This window comes from Cyclopterus lumpus, chromosome 12, assembly GCF_009769545.1.
Source record: "Cyclopterus lumpus isolate fCycLum1 chromosome 12, fCycLum1.pri, whole genome shotgun sequence".
NCBI classification, from domain to species: domain Eukaryota; kingdom Metazoa; phylum Chordata; class Actinopteri; order Perciformes; family Cyclopteridae; genus Cyclopterus; species Cyclopterus lumpus.
This window is the reverse complement of record NC_046977.1, coordinates 6593997-6610557: the sequence shown is the minus strand read 5'-3', so window position 1 is coordinate 6610557 and position 16561 is coordinate 6593997. Positions and strand designations below refer to the sequence as shown.

General features: G+C 41.9%; 1 protein-coding gene across 1 annotated transcript; it reads left to right on the top strand.

Moving 5' to 3' along the window:
- The first annotated feature begins 544 nt into the window (after positions 1-544).
- Positions 545-10041, top strand: klhl8 (kelch-like family member 8). The gene is made up of 12 exons (XM_034547481.1): positions 545-632; positions 2811-3030; positions 3339-3400; positions 3904-4069; positions 4274-4594; positions 4847-5033; positions 5364-5507; positions 5614-5725; positions 6112-6280; positions 6368-6527; positions 7126-7327; positions 7800-10041. The coding sequence occupies exons 2-12, from the start codon at positions 2833-2835 to the stop codon at positions 7921-7923; spliced, it is 1845 nt and encodes a 614-aa protein (XP_034403372.1). The 5' UTR covers positions 545-632; positions 2811-2832; the 3' UTR covers positions 7924-10041.
- Positions 10042-16561: the final 6520 nt, after the last annotated feature.

Sequence of the window (16561 nt, the reverse complement as noted above, 5' to 3'; positions counted from 1 at the left end):
AGGCATCAATGGGTGTAAACCCCACAAATGGTATTTTGAGGCTCTGTATTATAATATATAGTATAACATCTGCCCACATTAATGACCTATTTTCCATATGTATGTTTACAGCTGAAATTTGTAGACGCAGCACTGATTTACAGTAAATAAAACTCAAATCAGTATGGGACAGTGTTAATGTATCATTTTATACAAGAGTTGATTGTCCAATATAGTTTTATAACAACTGTAATTGCAGTCTAACATTTCCCTACTTTGCACATTTCTCTGTAGGGTAGTGACTTATTTTTCAACATGTCAGTTTAATTTACTGGAACTCTTCTACAGGAAGGTGACCATTCAATCATAACTAAAGAGTGTGACACTATGTGTTTATCAACTTTGACATTGTTTATCAGTAGTCATTGCTTTTGATTGGGAAAGAAATAACGTTGCGTTACACTTTGTTTCACACTGATCTGCTTCAAAAACAAAAGAGGCCATTATAAAACTGGCATGCGCTTCTGATAAGCATTTCATGGTAATGCCTTAAAACTACAATACCCATGAGGCACCTGGAATCACAACAAACGTGCCAATGCCAAACATTCTGCTCAATGAAACCGGCATCTTAATTCTCTCTACGACATGAGGTATCTAACGTTAAATGAAATATGTTTTACCTGGCGCAACGACTGTTCAATGTAATGTGTTGCATTCTTAATTAGCGTTAGTATTTCCGCTAAAAACTCCCGGTTGAATGTGTTTCTTCCCCCCCCCCCTGCCAGCTAACGTTAGCTCGCGCACGGATGCTAACTCCGCTTGCTAGTTGCCGTTAGCAAACAAGCTAACGTTAGTCAACCGTTAAACGTTAATTTACGTCTAATTTTGAGCCTCGGTGGCTTTAAAACGTTCTTTTGAACGCCGTGAACGTGCCCAGTTCACGACTAACGTCACCACAACCCGAGCTCACCCTCACTAGCTGTTGACGTGTGGTGGATGTTTTACATCCTATCTAAACTTTTCTTAACAGTGAAGCCCGATATTATGTATTTTACCCGGCTCGTACACCAAAGACACGTGTAAATACTTAAGGGCATCTGTAGAATAGAGGCTAGCTGTCGTTTACATTAAGCAGCCAACTAGCTTGTTGTACATGTTACATCCTCGTACTATACGTGTCACCTTATTGTACATGTTGGACATGTGCAAGACTAAAGTTGGTGAGGACTACTTTATCTACTACGTCACTGTGTATGTGATCTGAAGGATGCAAAGATCATGCGTTTTAAAAAGTGCATATGTGACTGCACAGCAAGTAATCTTTGACTTTTGATTACTCTTTTTCACAAGCTGCCCCAACCTCGATTTGTTAAAAAGTGGTGAGAGAAGTTTAGTAATTCAGTGTGCAGCAAAGCAAGCTCATTAGTTCGGTAATTGCTTTCACAATACTCTGAGCGAAGGCCAAACCATGGAAACACAGCAGAGAGGGTAGTTGCTGTGTTCCCCTCAACACTCATCTTTTGGGTACATTGTTTTCTCTCCAAATGTGGTATGTTGGTTGCTTTGGGAGAGTCCCTTTTGTATGCAGATGGCAAACGCATACAAAATATGGATGCATTTAAAAAGAGGTTGCTGTTTGGCACATACTGTTTTTCAGTGTGTACCCGGTGGAGTTGAGTTGTGCGATTACATCGGTCGTTAAATTATTGAGGATCTCACTCCCTCATAAATAATACAACTGAGGATGTTATCATCTTAAGGCCTTAAGTGTTCCCTGAATCTGTCTTTGCAATATTCACCGAGTTCAAAGTCCCGACATGTGGTTGAAAAGATGAAGTCTGGGAGAACAGAAGTGGAGAGAGAGAGTCTTTGATCTCTAGTGCATATGATGGGGCTTGATGTTTCTGCTCTTATAGCTGAGAGGACTGGTGATGAGGGGGCGATACACTGAGTCTATTCAGTTTCAGAGACATAGCTTAGAGGAGAGACAGAGCATCATCTGTAAGGTGTGGGTGGAGCTTTGGACTCTGCTGTCTGCTCTCAGTTTTTCTGTGACATATCAACTGTGGAGATATTTCATCTGATTCAGCAATAGGTAGGATTTCTTTCTGGGTTTGATTGCACAGTATTCTCTGCATGGTGTGTCATGTTAGCTTGGAGGAATGTGCATGTCCTGTGTTGTTCACGTTTATCTCCAGTCTCTGCTAAATGAGTAAAGTGGAAGTGACACTGAAAGGGGGAGGAATATTGACCAAACTTGCTCAGCTGGCAAGCAATGTCCTCCACCACTAATTTCCCTTTGTTTCCTCCATTGAAGCCTTTAAAATGTTATTTGCACTGTGTTGGGGTTTCATTTCAAATTGCAAGTTATTCTAACACAACGCAGTAAATAGCAGTGAACATTTGGCCTGCTTATCGCTAGGGATGGGTGGCAATTCTATTATTTTGTTCACAGCCTTTAAAAACAATTGTATTTGATTATTTTCAATCAGTCTATTTTTTTCAATTCCTGAGTTTATTTTTGTTTAGAATATAATAATGCGAATCCCCAGTTCCCAAAATGTAAGACGTCTTCAAAGTCATGGTTTTTGTGGCCAACAGTTCAAAGCCCATCAATATCAAATTAACAAAGATACAAAACTGTGAAAACAAGCCAAACCTTTACAGCTGAGGTGTTAAAACCAATGAATGATTTTAATGTGCTCATACAAAAAGACTGAAATGGGGAATTTACTATAACAGTTGTTGCTGCTGATATTTCCTCTCAATTCTACTGATCAAACATTGATTAAGAGATTATTTCTGTCTAACTCTTCTCTCTCTTAAAGGTGTTGTTACCTGTAGCCAGCTATGGCACCGGGGGATATGGTGCAAGACCATGCCAAGCAGCTGAAGCCCAAAGACAAGCGACCCGTAAACAGGACATCGAAAGCAGATTGCGAGCCCGATGGGTCCTTTGTCTTTGAGGCTCATGAGGCTTGGAAGGACTTCCATAACTCCCTCAGGCATTTCTATGAAGTAGGAGAGCTCTGTGACGTCACTCTGAAGGTAGGTCACTCTATCCAGACTCAAGGAAAGAGACAGATTTGTTCGTCTTCCATTCATATTTCAGCTGATCTTTGTTTATGTTTTTTGTGAAATCAGGTTTACGGTTGTGATTTATTGATGTGAACCTAATTTTAGTTGAGTGTTTTTTTGTCCTTCTACTTTTAACCCCTAAATAGCTACTGTAATCACAGTAATTTGTCTAAACAGTCATATTGTGGAGATTAATAAACGGGGAGATTTTTAATGCTGTATACAGGTGTGCCTTGTTTCTTTTTCTTTTTTAATGTTTTTTTTTTCTCATTTTGTAGGTTGGCAGTAGGTTGATACCATGCCACAAGCTGGTGCTGGCTTGTGTCATCCCTTACTTCAGGTTTGTTACATGTTGTTATGTTTCATTTTGTTAACTGGGGCTATAACTGCAATCTTCACTACAACACAGACTGAGATCTTGTTTTTCTTACTAGTGGACATCCAGTCTGCACAATGATTCAAGTCAGCGATTCTGGAGAAAGATTATTGATATTTGAACTCAACACCCAAACAAACACCCCCCCTCCAGATTTGCCATTCCTCTTGCTCCCTCTGCCTTTCTTTTTATGTCCATGGCCTTTTCCCCGTCCTGTGCATCAGCATGAGCATTAACACCCCCTATTGCTAATAGGCTGTAATAGTTTTGTGTGGCTCAGTCCAAGCCACTTTGTCAGTTTGTTAGTTTCCCAAAAAAGAAAATAATAGTAGTATAAAATATAAAAAAAGACAATCTCCTTTTTAAATAGTTATAAACAAAAATGTAATGATTCTGAAAGACCTAATGGATTGTCATCAGGTAAAGTGTTAACACATGTATTGTCTATGTGGCTATTTCTTCCTCAGGGCCATGTTCCTCTCAGAGATGTCCGAGGCGAAGCAGGAACTAATAGAGATCAAGGACTTCGATGGTGATGCCATCCAGGACCTGGTGCATTTTGCCTACTCCTCCAAGCTCACACTAACTGTGGACAACGTCCAGCCACTGCTGTATGCTGCCTGCATCCTTCAGGTAAATAAATATTATTTTTCCATGAACTAAGGGGTTCTGCATGTTCAAAGAAAGGTTAAGCGTGATCGTGCTTAAATCCTTTTTTTTCTTTTTGCAATTAAAAATGTTACGACAATGTATACAAAGAACATATTTATATTATGTAATAGATCATCTGTAAAATGAGTTTTTAATATTTACTTTATTTCTGCTTGAATCTATTAGGTGGAGTTGGTAGCGAGAGCCTGTTGCGAGTACATGAAGGCCCACTTTCACCCCACCAACTGCCTGGCAGTGCGTACCTTCGCTGAGAGCCACAATCGTGTGGACCTGATGGACATGGCTGACCGCTATGCCTGCGAACACTTCACCGAGGTAGTGGACTGTGAGGACTTTATTTGCGTGTCTCCGCAGCACTTGCGCACATTGTTGTCCTCCAGCGAGCTCAATATCCATTCAGAGACGCAGGTGTACAATGCAGCGGTGAAATGGCTGAAGGCAAACCCGCAGCAGCACGAGGCCTGGCTGGACCAGATCATGTCTCAGGTGAGAGAGTTCATAGCTTAAGGGTATCTCAGCGTGTGGATTGGTTTAACTTGTGTGAATTAATGTTGCATCATCCAGATTACATATGTTTGTGTTTGTAAGTACCTCCAGACTGTATGACCTAGTTTCCTGATTGCCTGAAGGTATAGCTACACCACTGTGTAAAATGAGTGTTACATACAGTATGTGTTTACAGCCTTATGTAATCACTTTAACAACCACAATACAATGTGCATGCTGGTCTTCCTTCAGGTGCGCCTCCCCCTGCTCCCTGTCGAGTTCCTGACTGGATCAGTGGCTAAGGACGAGATGATTAAAGGTAACCTGAGTTGTCGCGACCTGATGGACGAAGCCAGGAACTACCACCTGCACCTCAGCAACAAGGTGGTGCTGGACTTTGAGTATTCAGTTCGCACCATACCCCGTAAACAAACTGCAGGTATTACTTATATGGTGGCGTTTGGTTTTGAGCATGTAAGCACTGATTTTATGGCAGCACTTTTTTTTTTTTTTTATCACCCCAGAAATACGCATTGCTACACGCATGAAACCAAATGCTTCTCCGAGTGTTAATGTTTTGTGACAGCTACAGGCTTAGTCTAATCAGATTTACTAAAATATAATAACTTCTCAAGAAGGTTGTCATATTTTCATTGTATATTTTTCCATCTTTTGAAAATGTGTTTATTCTGAGGTTTTGTGTGCATAAAGTATGATGTGTATTCTCTCACTGAGCCAACACTTTTTTTCTTGCCGGCCATTTCTTCAGGGGTTTTGTTCTGTGTGGGTGGCCGGGGGGGTTCTGGTGACCCATTTCGCAGCATCGAGTGTTACTCCATCACGAAGAACAGTTGGTTCTTTGGTCCTGAAATGAACAGCAGACGGCGTCATGTGGGTGTAATATCTGTAGGAGGTAAGACGGGTTACTGGTATATATAATTAAGCTACAGAACGTTAAAAAGGTGGCCACATGATCATAAAGACTCACATTCATATCTGTTTGATGTTGGTTTCCTTAGGCAAGGTTTATGCTGTTGGGGGCCATGATGGTAACGAACACTTGGGCAACATGGAGATGTTTGACCCCCTCACCAACAAGTGGATGATGAAAGCCTCTATGAACACCAAGAGGTACACAGACTCTGCAAGATGCTGAATGTGAAGGGGACTTTCCTTTTTGGCTGACATTCTGACCGAGGGTGCTATCAAAATTTACCAAAAGAAAGCTACCTTTCCTTTCTGTTATTTTCTTCCTCAGAATTTTTGTTGCAGTTTTACTCCTTAAAACTGAAACTACTTAACCTCCAGCTTCAAATCCACTATACTGAAAGCTTAGTTTTCACACTCTGTTAGTCTTAGAGTTTAAAACTCTGCTGTTGATATGTTAATCCTACATTTAATTTGGTTATTTCCTGTCTTAGTAAATAGAAAGACATAACTGTTTCTTTCTACAATATTGATGTATTGTACTTAGAGTATTTGGTGAATAGCTTTGAGCTATTATGTGTGTTTCTCAGGAGGGGTATAGCCCTGGCTGCTCTTGGTGGTCCTATCTATGCTATTGGAGGTCTGGATGACAACTCCTGCTTCAACGATGTTGAGCGCTACGACATCGAAAGTGACTGCTGGAGCGCCGTGGCTCCGATGAACACTCCCAGAGGAGGAGTGGGGTCTGTTTCGTTGGGGGTAAGACTTCAAACGAAGGTCCATCAATCGTGACTGATGTATGATATCTATTCTGGACTTCCCTGCTTTACACCTTCTCCTCGGCAGAGTTTTGTGTACGCGGTGGGAGGCAACGATGGCGTGGCGTCCCTGTCCAGCGTGGAGCGGTTCAACCCACACCTCAACAAGTGGACGGAGATCAGCGAGATGGGCCAGCGGCGGGCGGGCAATGGAGTCAGCAAACTCAATGGCTGCCTCTATGTAGTGGGTGAGAGGAATAAATGAATGCAATATTCATCTCTTCAGATCTGATCACTTGGTACCGTATACCGGTGAATACAAGATGTATGTTGTCCACATCTGCTTGTAATGCAGTGACTGGAACTATTCATGTTGACACCTGGGTCACATGCCTCCTAGATACACACCCTACGAATTTATACACAAATGGGTGAATCAGGAAAGACGAAAGTTCATGTTTTGTAAAGCTATCTGGTAACTCATTAACAGTGCGAGTATGATTTTATTGTACCACTTGAATTTGAAGAGTCATCCAAGGTTCATTCAAACTGGGCCTTTTGCCTGGTCAGTAGTTGTGACTTCGTATGTTTACATAAAATCCTCTTCGCTTGTGGCTGCTCCAGTAGCAACAACGTAATCCTACAGACTGTTATGGGTTGTTAAAACCCGAGCGTATTGTTTGCTCAGTTACATGTCCTTAATATTTCATGTGAAGTAAAATCATACATGCCAGTTTCCTGTATCGACCTTCATCTTTTTTCACAAAACCACTACCATACATTTGTTGTGATATTTTATTTTATTTTTATTTTTTAAATAGTCCTTTCTCTCATTTTTTCCAAAAGGCGGCTTTGATGACAATTCACCCCTGAGCTCTGTAGAGCGTTTCGACCCACGACTGCACCGCTGGGAGTATGTGTCTGAGCTGACCACCCCGCGCGGGGGAGTCGGCGTGGCCACTGTAATGGGAAGAGTGTTCGCAGTCGGGGGTCACAATGGGAACATCTACCTGAACACAGTGGAGGCTTTTGAGCCTCGAATGAACAGGTGAGGAGGCGAGGAACGTGGACTGTGCGATGTGGCATTTGGGAGGATCAGATATCCCCAATAAACCATCAGGATAAACTGTAGGTGGTTCCATGCATCAGGTTCAGTGTGTTCAATAATTCAAGAGCAGAGGTTAACGCTACCTTGCATTCGGTTCTTGTAGACCAATGCATGACATATAAGAAAATAACAACTCGAATAAACATTTACCTGTTGGCAATTCAATATGCAATCAGATACGAACCCAACAATATGCACACTGCACATTTGAACAGAGTTAAAGGCGCACATCAGATATTCAGGTTAAAGGTGGCCGTGTAGTCTTTTTCAGATTAAACTTTATGATACTGAAACTGTGCTCAACCTAATTACACTGTTCGGAAAATAACATTTAAAAAACACCGCCGTGTTGTTTGGGACTGTTTGAAAGTACTCTTATTATTCTTACAGTGTTGTGCTTCTGTTTGCTCAGGTGGGAGCTGGTGGGCTCAGTGTCTCACTGCCGGGCCGGAGCCGGAGTCGCCGTCTGCTCGTCTCACGTCAGCCAAATCAGGGACGTCGGCCAGGGCTCCAGCAACGTGGCCAACTGCATGTGACCGCCGCTCCACTTACCACCAGGTGACCGACAGCCAAGTCACCACCCGATCCGATCACTGCACAAGCACACGACTCGAAGCACACACGCACACACACACACACACACGCACGCACACACACACACACACACACAAACACACACACACACACACACACACACACACACACACACACACACACACACACACACACACACACACACACACACACACACACACACACACACACACACATACAGCGACGGAGGGACGTTCAATATTGTCACTTGTCTGAACATCAGCCGTGGTCCGTTTTTTGGCTGATATTCAGTTTGCACATGATTGAGTGCCGGACGAATATAACGTCTTCTCTGACACAAGGACACATTCGAGACATTTCTCTTGACTCCTGCTGGTGTTTTTTTGCAATCAGTGATGTGGTTTAAGAAAGAAGAAATGTACACTTTTATTTATCCCCGTGGGGACATTTTTCTCTTAGTTATTAAGGGGCAGTGGGCTGCAGTGAAGCGCCCGGGGAGCAACTGGGGGGTTCAGTGTCTTGCTCAAGGACACTTCGACATGCAAACTATGGGGCGAGCGGGGATCGAACCGGCTACCTTGTGGTTACGGGACGACCACTCACGCCAGACCCAGACGTTTTTGTACTTTATTTTCTTTTGTTTGTCTGCCTTGAGATCATTTTGACTTTTTGTAAGGCAAAATAGTAGCTGAGCCTATTGGTATTTGATACTAACATCTCGGGAATGAGAGGTGAGTTTAGGTTCAGAACTACGAGGTCAACTGCACATTATGAATGTGGCCTGTATACAGTAGGCCAGTATGAGAGCATTCCACAGGTCCTTTCTTTAAGACCGTCTCTGGTTTACTCGTTGGTTCTGCAGAGATGTGAAAAACAATCACTAGATTAAACACATTAAGTTGTTAAAAAGTTAACATTTTCATCAGTCAATCTGAAATACAATGTTAAGATGTCAAACATATTTCTAGGATGTCTGTGATCTTATGCCAAGATAAGTGAGAACACCCGTTAGAGCAGTTAGACTTTTTTTAAAAGGTGCGTTTCAGGATTTTTCTATCGGCAGTTCCAACTGCTGTAAACTAAGTCACATTGCAGCAGTTTTAGCTGCAATGTGCCTGTAATTGTGTTTGAACAATCACGTAATTTGCTAATCGGGACAAGTCATTCACTGGGTGGGAGGCGACGAGCTGCAAAGTGCCAAACAAAAGAAAGAGCGTCAGCCGCTCTTGGAAGCTGTCGATGCACATCTGGTTCAACGCCCGCTGAATCCCGAGTCGCCACCTTCACCTCAACATAGAGCACGGTGCGACGACTATAACCTAGCTGAGGGTCCAGGACTGATCAGAGCAATACGGTGCACCTCTCGAGCTCTTTTTTTTCAGTTTTATTGTACAGAGATCTGCTCAAACTGACAGGGACGGATACTCAAATTGAAGATTTGTGTTTGACGATAGCTGGACTGTCAGAAATCCTAATCAGAGCGCTTTCCGACGTGTATGAGATGCAGCTGAGGTTTGTCTCTGCAGATGGTTGCGTTATATTTTAATATATGGATATTTTGTATAATAAAATAGGTGTATCTTTGGTATTATCCTCTACTACACTATCTAATCCATTGCTGTGCACTATTTTCCTAGAATAGATGTGAAGTCTGAGAATATTTTTGTCCTAAATGGAAAAATGTCACGTTAAGTAAGTTTTAAAGATGTTTATTTAACACTCATGCCTATTTCTGCCATTTCTATGAAAAAATTAATAATTTCTGGCAAGTGGATTTTTTTTCTCAGAATAGGTTGACAGAGTGATGACTTTAATACAGAAATGCTATATAAGGTTATAATAAAAAAAATAAACATATTATTGGACCATCTGTGTACTGGCAATCATACTTTTGGTGCTTATTATTAACCTGGTACATAATTTTTACACCAAAACTGAAAACAAACTTGTTTCCAGAATGAGCCAGAAACTTATTTTCTAAGTCTTTTGTAAATCTGACTGTACTTTGTTCTTTCTCCTCCTGACTGCTTCCATCCTGTGTGTTTTTGTTTACCTGGTATCGGTATGAATTTGTACAATAAAGTTATGTGTCAAGTTTATTTGGTGGGATTTCTCTTTCTTTTCTTCCCTACCAAATGTTTGCCTTTTGTCAGGACTCGATCCAAACAAGCAGAAATAAAGTTTGTTGTAGTTCTCTCACTTCTGTTTATGAAAAGTCACCATCAACATGCACATCAGGCCCAAAACTAAAGAGGTTGGTTAGTTTCCTATTGCACCTGACACCGTTTAGTGGGTATTTTTATTCTCAATGATATGAATAAAAGTATACTTCAGAAGGCGTCAGGAGATTCTGATGAGTGCTGAGCAATATAACGTGGAAATGAGAATATATTTGTGTTCATTGTTTTGCAACATCTTGTCAAACCCAGTTAAAAAGTAACAGTCTGAGGCAAGTGGGTCTGGCAGTATAACGTTTATGATGTGGTTATTATACACCGTCTTCTGGACTTTGTGGTTTCACTGTGTAGAATGTGATGTGCACACAAAATCATAATCAACAAGTCTTTTTTTATAGGTTTTTATAGATGACTGAAGCTCAATATCCTCTGACAGTTTATGTTCAAGAAACAAATCGTATGTGTTTGTATTATTATAATTAATATGTACTGTGTGATATGACCTCCTTTGGGCCTTGAGCTCACTGAATTTCTACTATTTTCCAGATGTATTATTTAGGGTATTTGAGAAAAAGGAGAGTGCAAATCAACCAATACACATGGTATAACAAAAATACCAGAATTAGCCAAAAAGAAAAGGACACAGTTACATTTAGAACAACATGCAGGACATATAAATACAGCAGCAGCAACAATATTTAATATTCTGTTGGATCATCCCAAATCCTCCCCCAAAAATCTGATTTTTTTTTTGTGTTATCCTTAATATTGCACATCGTGGTATCAAACTAGCCAACTCGAGAGGACGAATGTTTGTCATCTGTGTTTTACTGCTTTCAGTCTTTGGACCCTGAGTGGATGCAGAAAAGAGGCGACCCAAAGAGATGATGCTCAGAGGTGTGATACCTGGGAGCTGGAGCACATCACACACACACACACACACACACACACACACTGCTCGCTTCAGGAGAGTTTGGAGAAACACGTAAAGCTATCAGGATGCGTAGAAACACACTTTGAGGGCTGAATATAGAAAAAATACAAATGGAGGGAACGCAAAGAATGTTTCTGCAGCTGCTCGGCTTCACTGCTCTTCTTGCTTGCGGTAAGTCTCTCTTTCATTTGGTTTCCGGAGAGATGTGAACCTGAAAGCACCGCTTTTATTTTTGGAAAACCTCAAAATAAAGACAAAAGTGTCAAAACACAAATCACAGGAAATACGAACTGAAAGTTGTGCTTTTAATATGTTGTGAAGCAGCTGTGTGGGCGACATTGATTTGAATGACTTTTGTGCTTTGTGCTGTGTTTTTTAAAGACATCATTTTTTTAAAGTGCATGGAGCACCTGGTGATGGATGTGAACCTGAAGATTGTTGCATGACAAGAAAACATGGGGAGAAAAAAAAGATAACATTTAGAACAAATAAACAATAAATTGTACAGGAGACTTCTCAACCTGAGTACTTCTTAGTTACTTGTTTAAATACTTTACTTTCTGCCCTTTCTAATAAAATGAACTGCTGGTTTCCTTTACTACCAATTGTCTGAGAAAAAAAAACCTTTAACATTTCAGAAATGATTTAAATTGCAGATCATTGTATTATATTCCGGGTTCCAAGCTGAGGAGTGATAGTTGAGTCTTTTAGGCATTGATCGCTTCTTCTGAAGCTTGTTTCTGATGGGGAGTCGACTGAGGTGGTTAAAATTGGCATCTTGTGGTCTTTTAACTCGTTACGGATGCGTGCGAAGCATGTGATGCTATAGTGTCCTGCTGAAGCTGTTAAAGTCAAACATTACCCACCCGTTTGGATGAGAGTTGATCCACACGGCTGGACTGTGGCGCTGTCATGGGACCTTTACGATTGATGGGCATTCAAATGATTCACCAGCTCATGAAACAATCAACTTTTGTACTTATTAAACGTGAAAAGTAATCACAGTCATTTTATTCTACTATTCCTGCTTGACTTAATTATGTTTTTCCATCATAAAATCAGCTTTATAGTGCATACAAATGCCCATATTTGATCACTTTTAACAATATATATATAAGATAAGATATTACTTCATTCATCCCCAGGGGTAAATTTCGTATTTTTTTAACTAAAACTTTAAAGAAATGTCAAATTGTGATTTACAGACCGTTGTGTAATATGTATTTAATTGACCATCAACATCTAATACCAGTGTCTTGTGGTGGTAGCAGGACATTAGTAGTAGGGCAGAACATGTTTGCAGTTTTCTTTTGTAATGTCTTTTCTTCTATTCAATACATCATGTTTTCATCAAAAATATTTGCACACTAACAAACAGTGTGTTGTATTGCTGTGTTTTCAGCCCGGAGCCAGTGTCAGCAAGGCTGGAGGGAGTATGAGAATAAATGTTACTTCTTTTCAACTGATACCAAGTCGTGGCTGGACGCGAATGCGTTTTGTTTGGAGCAGAGCGCCAACCTCATGAGCATTCTGGACATTCATGAGCGGGTGAGCCGGCACGCACAAAACAGGCCTCCAGAAAACAAAATGTGAAAGAAAAAAGAAAAAAACATTTCATGCATCGGGGTTGATGTATTTCTTATGTCATTTCTAGTTGTGGGTAACGACACAAATCGGAGCAGAGATCTACTGGATAGGCCTGAACGACCACGGCTCAGAGGGGGTCTGGGAGTGGAGTGACGGGAGCCCTTTCATACCATACATAGAGTATGTCATTCTGTTCCAGGCTCAGAGAAAAAGCATTCGGTTTCATTTTATATGTAAATCTGAAAGCACTTCAAATGCCCACATGATCTCTCTCCTGTTTCAGGTACTGGTTGCCGGGCCAGCCTGACAACTGGGGCGAGGAACCCGGTGAGGACTGTGGTCAGGTGACGGGATCCAGCTTTGGACAGTGGAACGACGAGAACTGCGCCGTTCAGAGGAAATATATCTGCAAGCACAACAACCGTAAGTTCAATTCAATTCAGTTTATTTTCTATAGCCCAATATCACAAATTACAAATTTGCCTCAGAGGGCTTTACAATCTGTACACACACGACATCCCTGTCCCAGGACCTCACATCGGATCAGGAAAAACTCCCCAAAAATAACCTTTCACAGGGGTAAAATAAGCCCTTTTTCCCCTACCAACCGGCGTCCGCACCGTCTTAGATGTTAATCTCGTTAAGCTAAAACCTGTTATTCCCCAGCGTGGGAAACACAAATGATATTTAACTCCTAGAGTCCCCAAAAGTTTTGAATATTTTCAGTAGAATTTAATTTAAAATTGACCAAATCTCAATAAAAGAATACTGTGTGGTCCCTCTGGATCATGAGGTAACGTGTTTTCTTTGCTCTCTCTTTAGCGAACCCCGGCCCACAGTGTGACTTAGCAAACGGCTGGATACAGTACCACTCCAACTGCTACAAGCTGAAAGCAGACACCAGGAGGAACTGGGTGGGAGCGCGAAGTGACTGTGTGCAGGAAGGAGGAGACCTGGTGTCCATTGCCTCAGCGGGAGAGGAGCAGTTTGTCACAGGGACACTGGACCCATCATGGATTGACCTCTGGATCGGGCTTTCCACACTGGTGAGAGGAACAAAGTGTTGCATACAAAAAAAACAACCTCCCTTGGCTTTTTATCGTGTGGTATTGTATATGAATATTGAGTATGTCCATGTGAGGATGAGCTTTCTTCCTCCAGAAATGCAACAAGATTTCATGTCAAGTTGAAGCAGGAAACAGTCAGTACACCTGGTCTGATGCTCTCAACATGGGCTACAGGAACTGGGCTGACGGTGAACCGTCAGGGTAAGATATCACATTTTGATCATGTCATTTGAATTGAAATATTGATTTGTGCGATCAATGTTTAAACCCGACAGTTCTCCGACAGTGACATACAGGCCGGCTCATGTTCCGCAATCGTCAAAGACTCAACGGAGGAATTTGGGAAATGGAGATCCCACGTGTGCAGATTTGAGCGTCCTTACATGTGTGAACGACCACTGAACAGTAAGTTGGGTTGTTTTGGAAATATGCAAAGATTATATCTCTTAATTTCATCATGAAAGTACAATGATTCAATAACGATGATTTGCTTTTACCTGGAACATTATCCTGCTCTTCCTCTGGTGCTCACCTCCAGCCATCTGCCCTCCCGGCTGGCTGAGCTTCGCTGGCAGTTGTTACTGGACGGTCAGTAACATCAATCTGCTGACCACCTGGCACGAGGCCCTCACCAAGTGCTCTGACGTGGGGGCCCACCTGCTGATTATTAACAGGTGGGAAGCAAGCATTTGCTTTTGGAGCAAAACAAGAAGAAATGGCACAATCTTCCTCTTACAAATGAAACGTTGAATTCATAACAAGTCAAAGTGTCCTTGCTTTGCTGCAACAGACTTATTAATAGCTTTTATTTGTACGGCACATTTCATGCAGACCGTTTTAAAGACATTACTGAGTTGGTTTGCTGACTTCATCACTAGATTATGTTATAATACAACACATTTACATGTATTTATTTTGGCCACTTAGGTCAGCAAAACAAGCGGACAACTCAATATATTATTGCCTTATGAAGTTGCTGTGGTGAATGTTTTAGCCAGTTGCCTATTAAATCATCAAGCAGACACAGAACAATGAGATAAATGTCCATTTTATATATATACAATTCCTGAGAGAAAATATCTGTCTCCTAAGTTGCTAAATGCTTGATTAGGTTCGCCAACAAACCTTGTTTGTCTTTCTTGTTGCCGGGTAGGTTGCGTACGGGAGGTTTATCAGAGCCTTTTTCATTTAAATCAGCTGCCTGCTGTGGGCAGGAAACAAAACAATGGGATAATAAACTGAGTAGCTGAGCGGGACGACAGGAGAACAGTAGAAATCTTACCCCGTCTGTCTTTTTCATCCCGGTTCCTCGTTCCTCGTGTGCAGTCAAGAAGAACAGTTCTTCATAAACGGGAACCTTCCGGACTTTCACCAAGTGGACGTTCCTGACATCTGGATCGGTTTATCAGGTACTCCACACACGAAAAAGACCTCTTGTCTATGCGATGAATGTGATCTGTGGAATTGGCCCCTTTTTCATTGGTTTTCCTGGTTTGTGATGTCACCAGATAAGGACCAGGACGGGGATTTCAAATGGGTGGATAAATCCCCAATAACCTTTTCCAACTATGGTCCGGGTTGGCCCAAAAACACTGCCAGCACCTGGGACTGTGGACAAATCTACACAGGTAGAAATTGGCACTCGACCATTCTAGCCCTAAATATACTTGTATATGTTTTCAGTTGAGCCCAACTTCAGTTTATGTTCTCTTCCAGGAAACTATGAAGGGAAATGGGAAACAACCAACTGCTTCAAGAGCCTGGGTTTCATTTGTGAGATGACAGGTGGACAGAACCCCAAACCTACTGCAGCTCCCGGTGAGTCAGACTTCATGTCTCCTCTTCACATTGCGTCTAGCTGAAGATATGTTGATAACTGTTACATGTTTTGTTTCAGATTCCCACTGTGACGCTGGATATTTGTTGTATGGAGACTTCTGTTATCAATTTGAGACCGAGTCGGTGAAAACCTGGCATGATGCTGAGGCTCACTGCAGCAGAGAGCAGGCCCACCTCGCCAGCTTGCACTCAGAGGAAGAGCTCAGTTTCCTAACTGGTGAGCCGGGAAGAAAGCACTTTCTGCATCCCATAATCGTGAAATAATCAAAAAACGAGAAATGATATGAACGCTGTGAATATAAACATGTCGTTTGATGATCTTGTCTTCTATCTTCAGCTCACATGCCAGGGGAATGCTGGGTGGGTTTAAATGATATCAATGTTGAAAACCAGTTTGCATACAGCGATGGAACTCCTGCAGTAAGTATGAACACGTTCTGTGAAGCACATAACTGTGGCATGATATCATTTTGACACCTCTTTGAACATCCCCACAATCACAGGCGTTTTTTTGGAACTCACGGGGATCCCTCTCGCGAGGAGCTTCGTCTGTCCTCGATGTGACTTTTGTGTTTGTGTCTTTGGATCTCAGGACTTCCTCCCGTGGGCGCCCAACCAGCCAGACAACTGGCAGGACGACGAGGACTGCGTGAACCTCAGAGGGATGAATCATCCCGAAGCTGGGAAACTCAACGATGATTTCTGCACCGCCACAAAGGACTTCATCTGCAAAAAAGGTCTGATACACTGTACATTGTATATACAAGTGTCTCTTGTGTTGTACACAGACTGTATTCTATAGTTCTTGTTTGTTTCGTCTCTCCATAGCCAAGGGACAAGGACCTCCTCCCCAGCCCCCAACATCTGGACCAGGTGAACTTGATACTACACTTCACGCATGATCTGAAGCCGCTGGGTGTGTTTATCTTGACGTGTCCCTGTATGGACTGTTGCTTTCGTCACAGGATGGAATGAGAAATGCGGTTCTTGGAATTTTGACCCTTTTAACGACTAC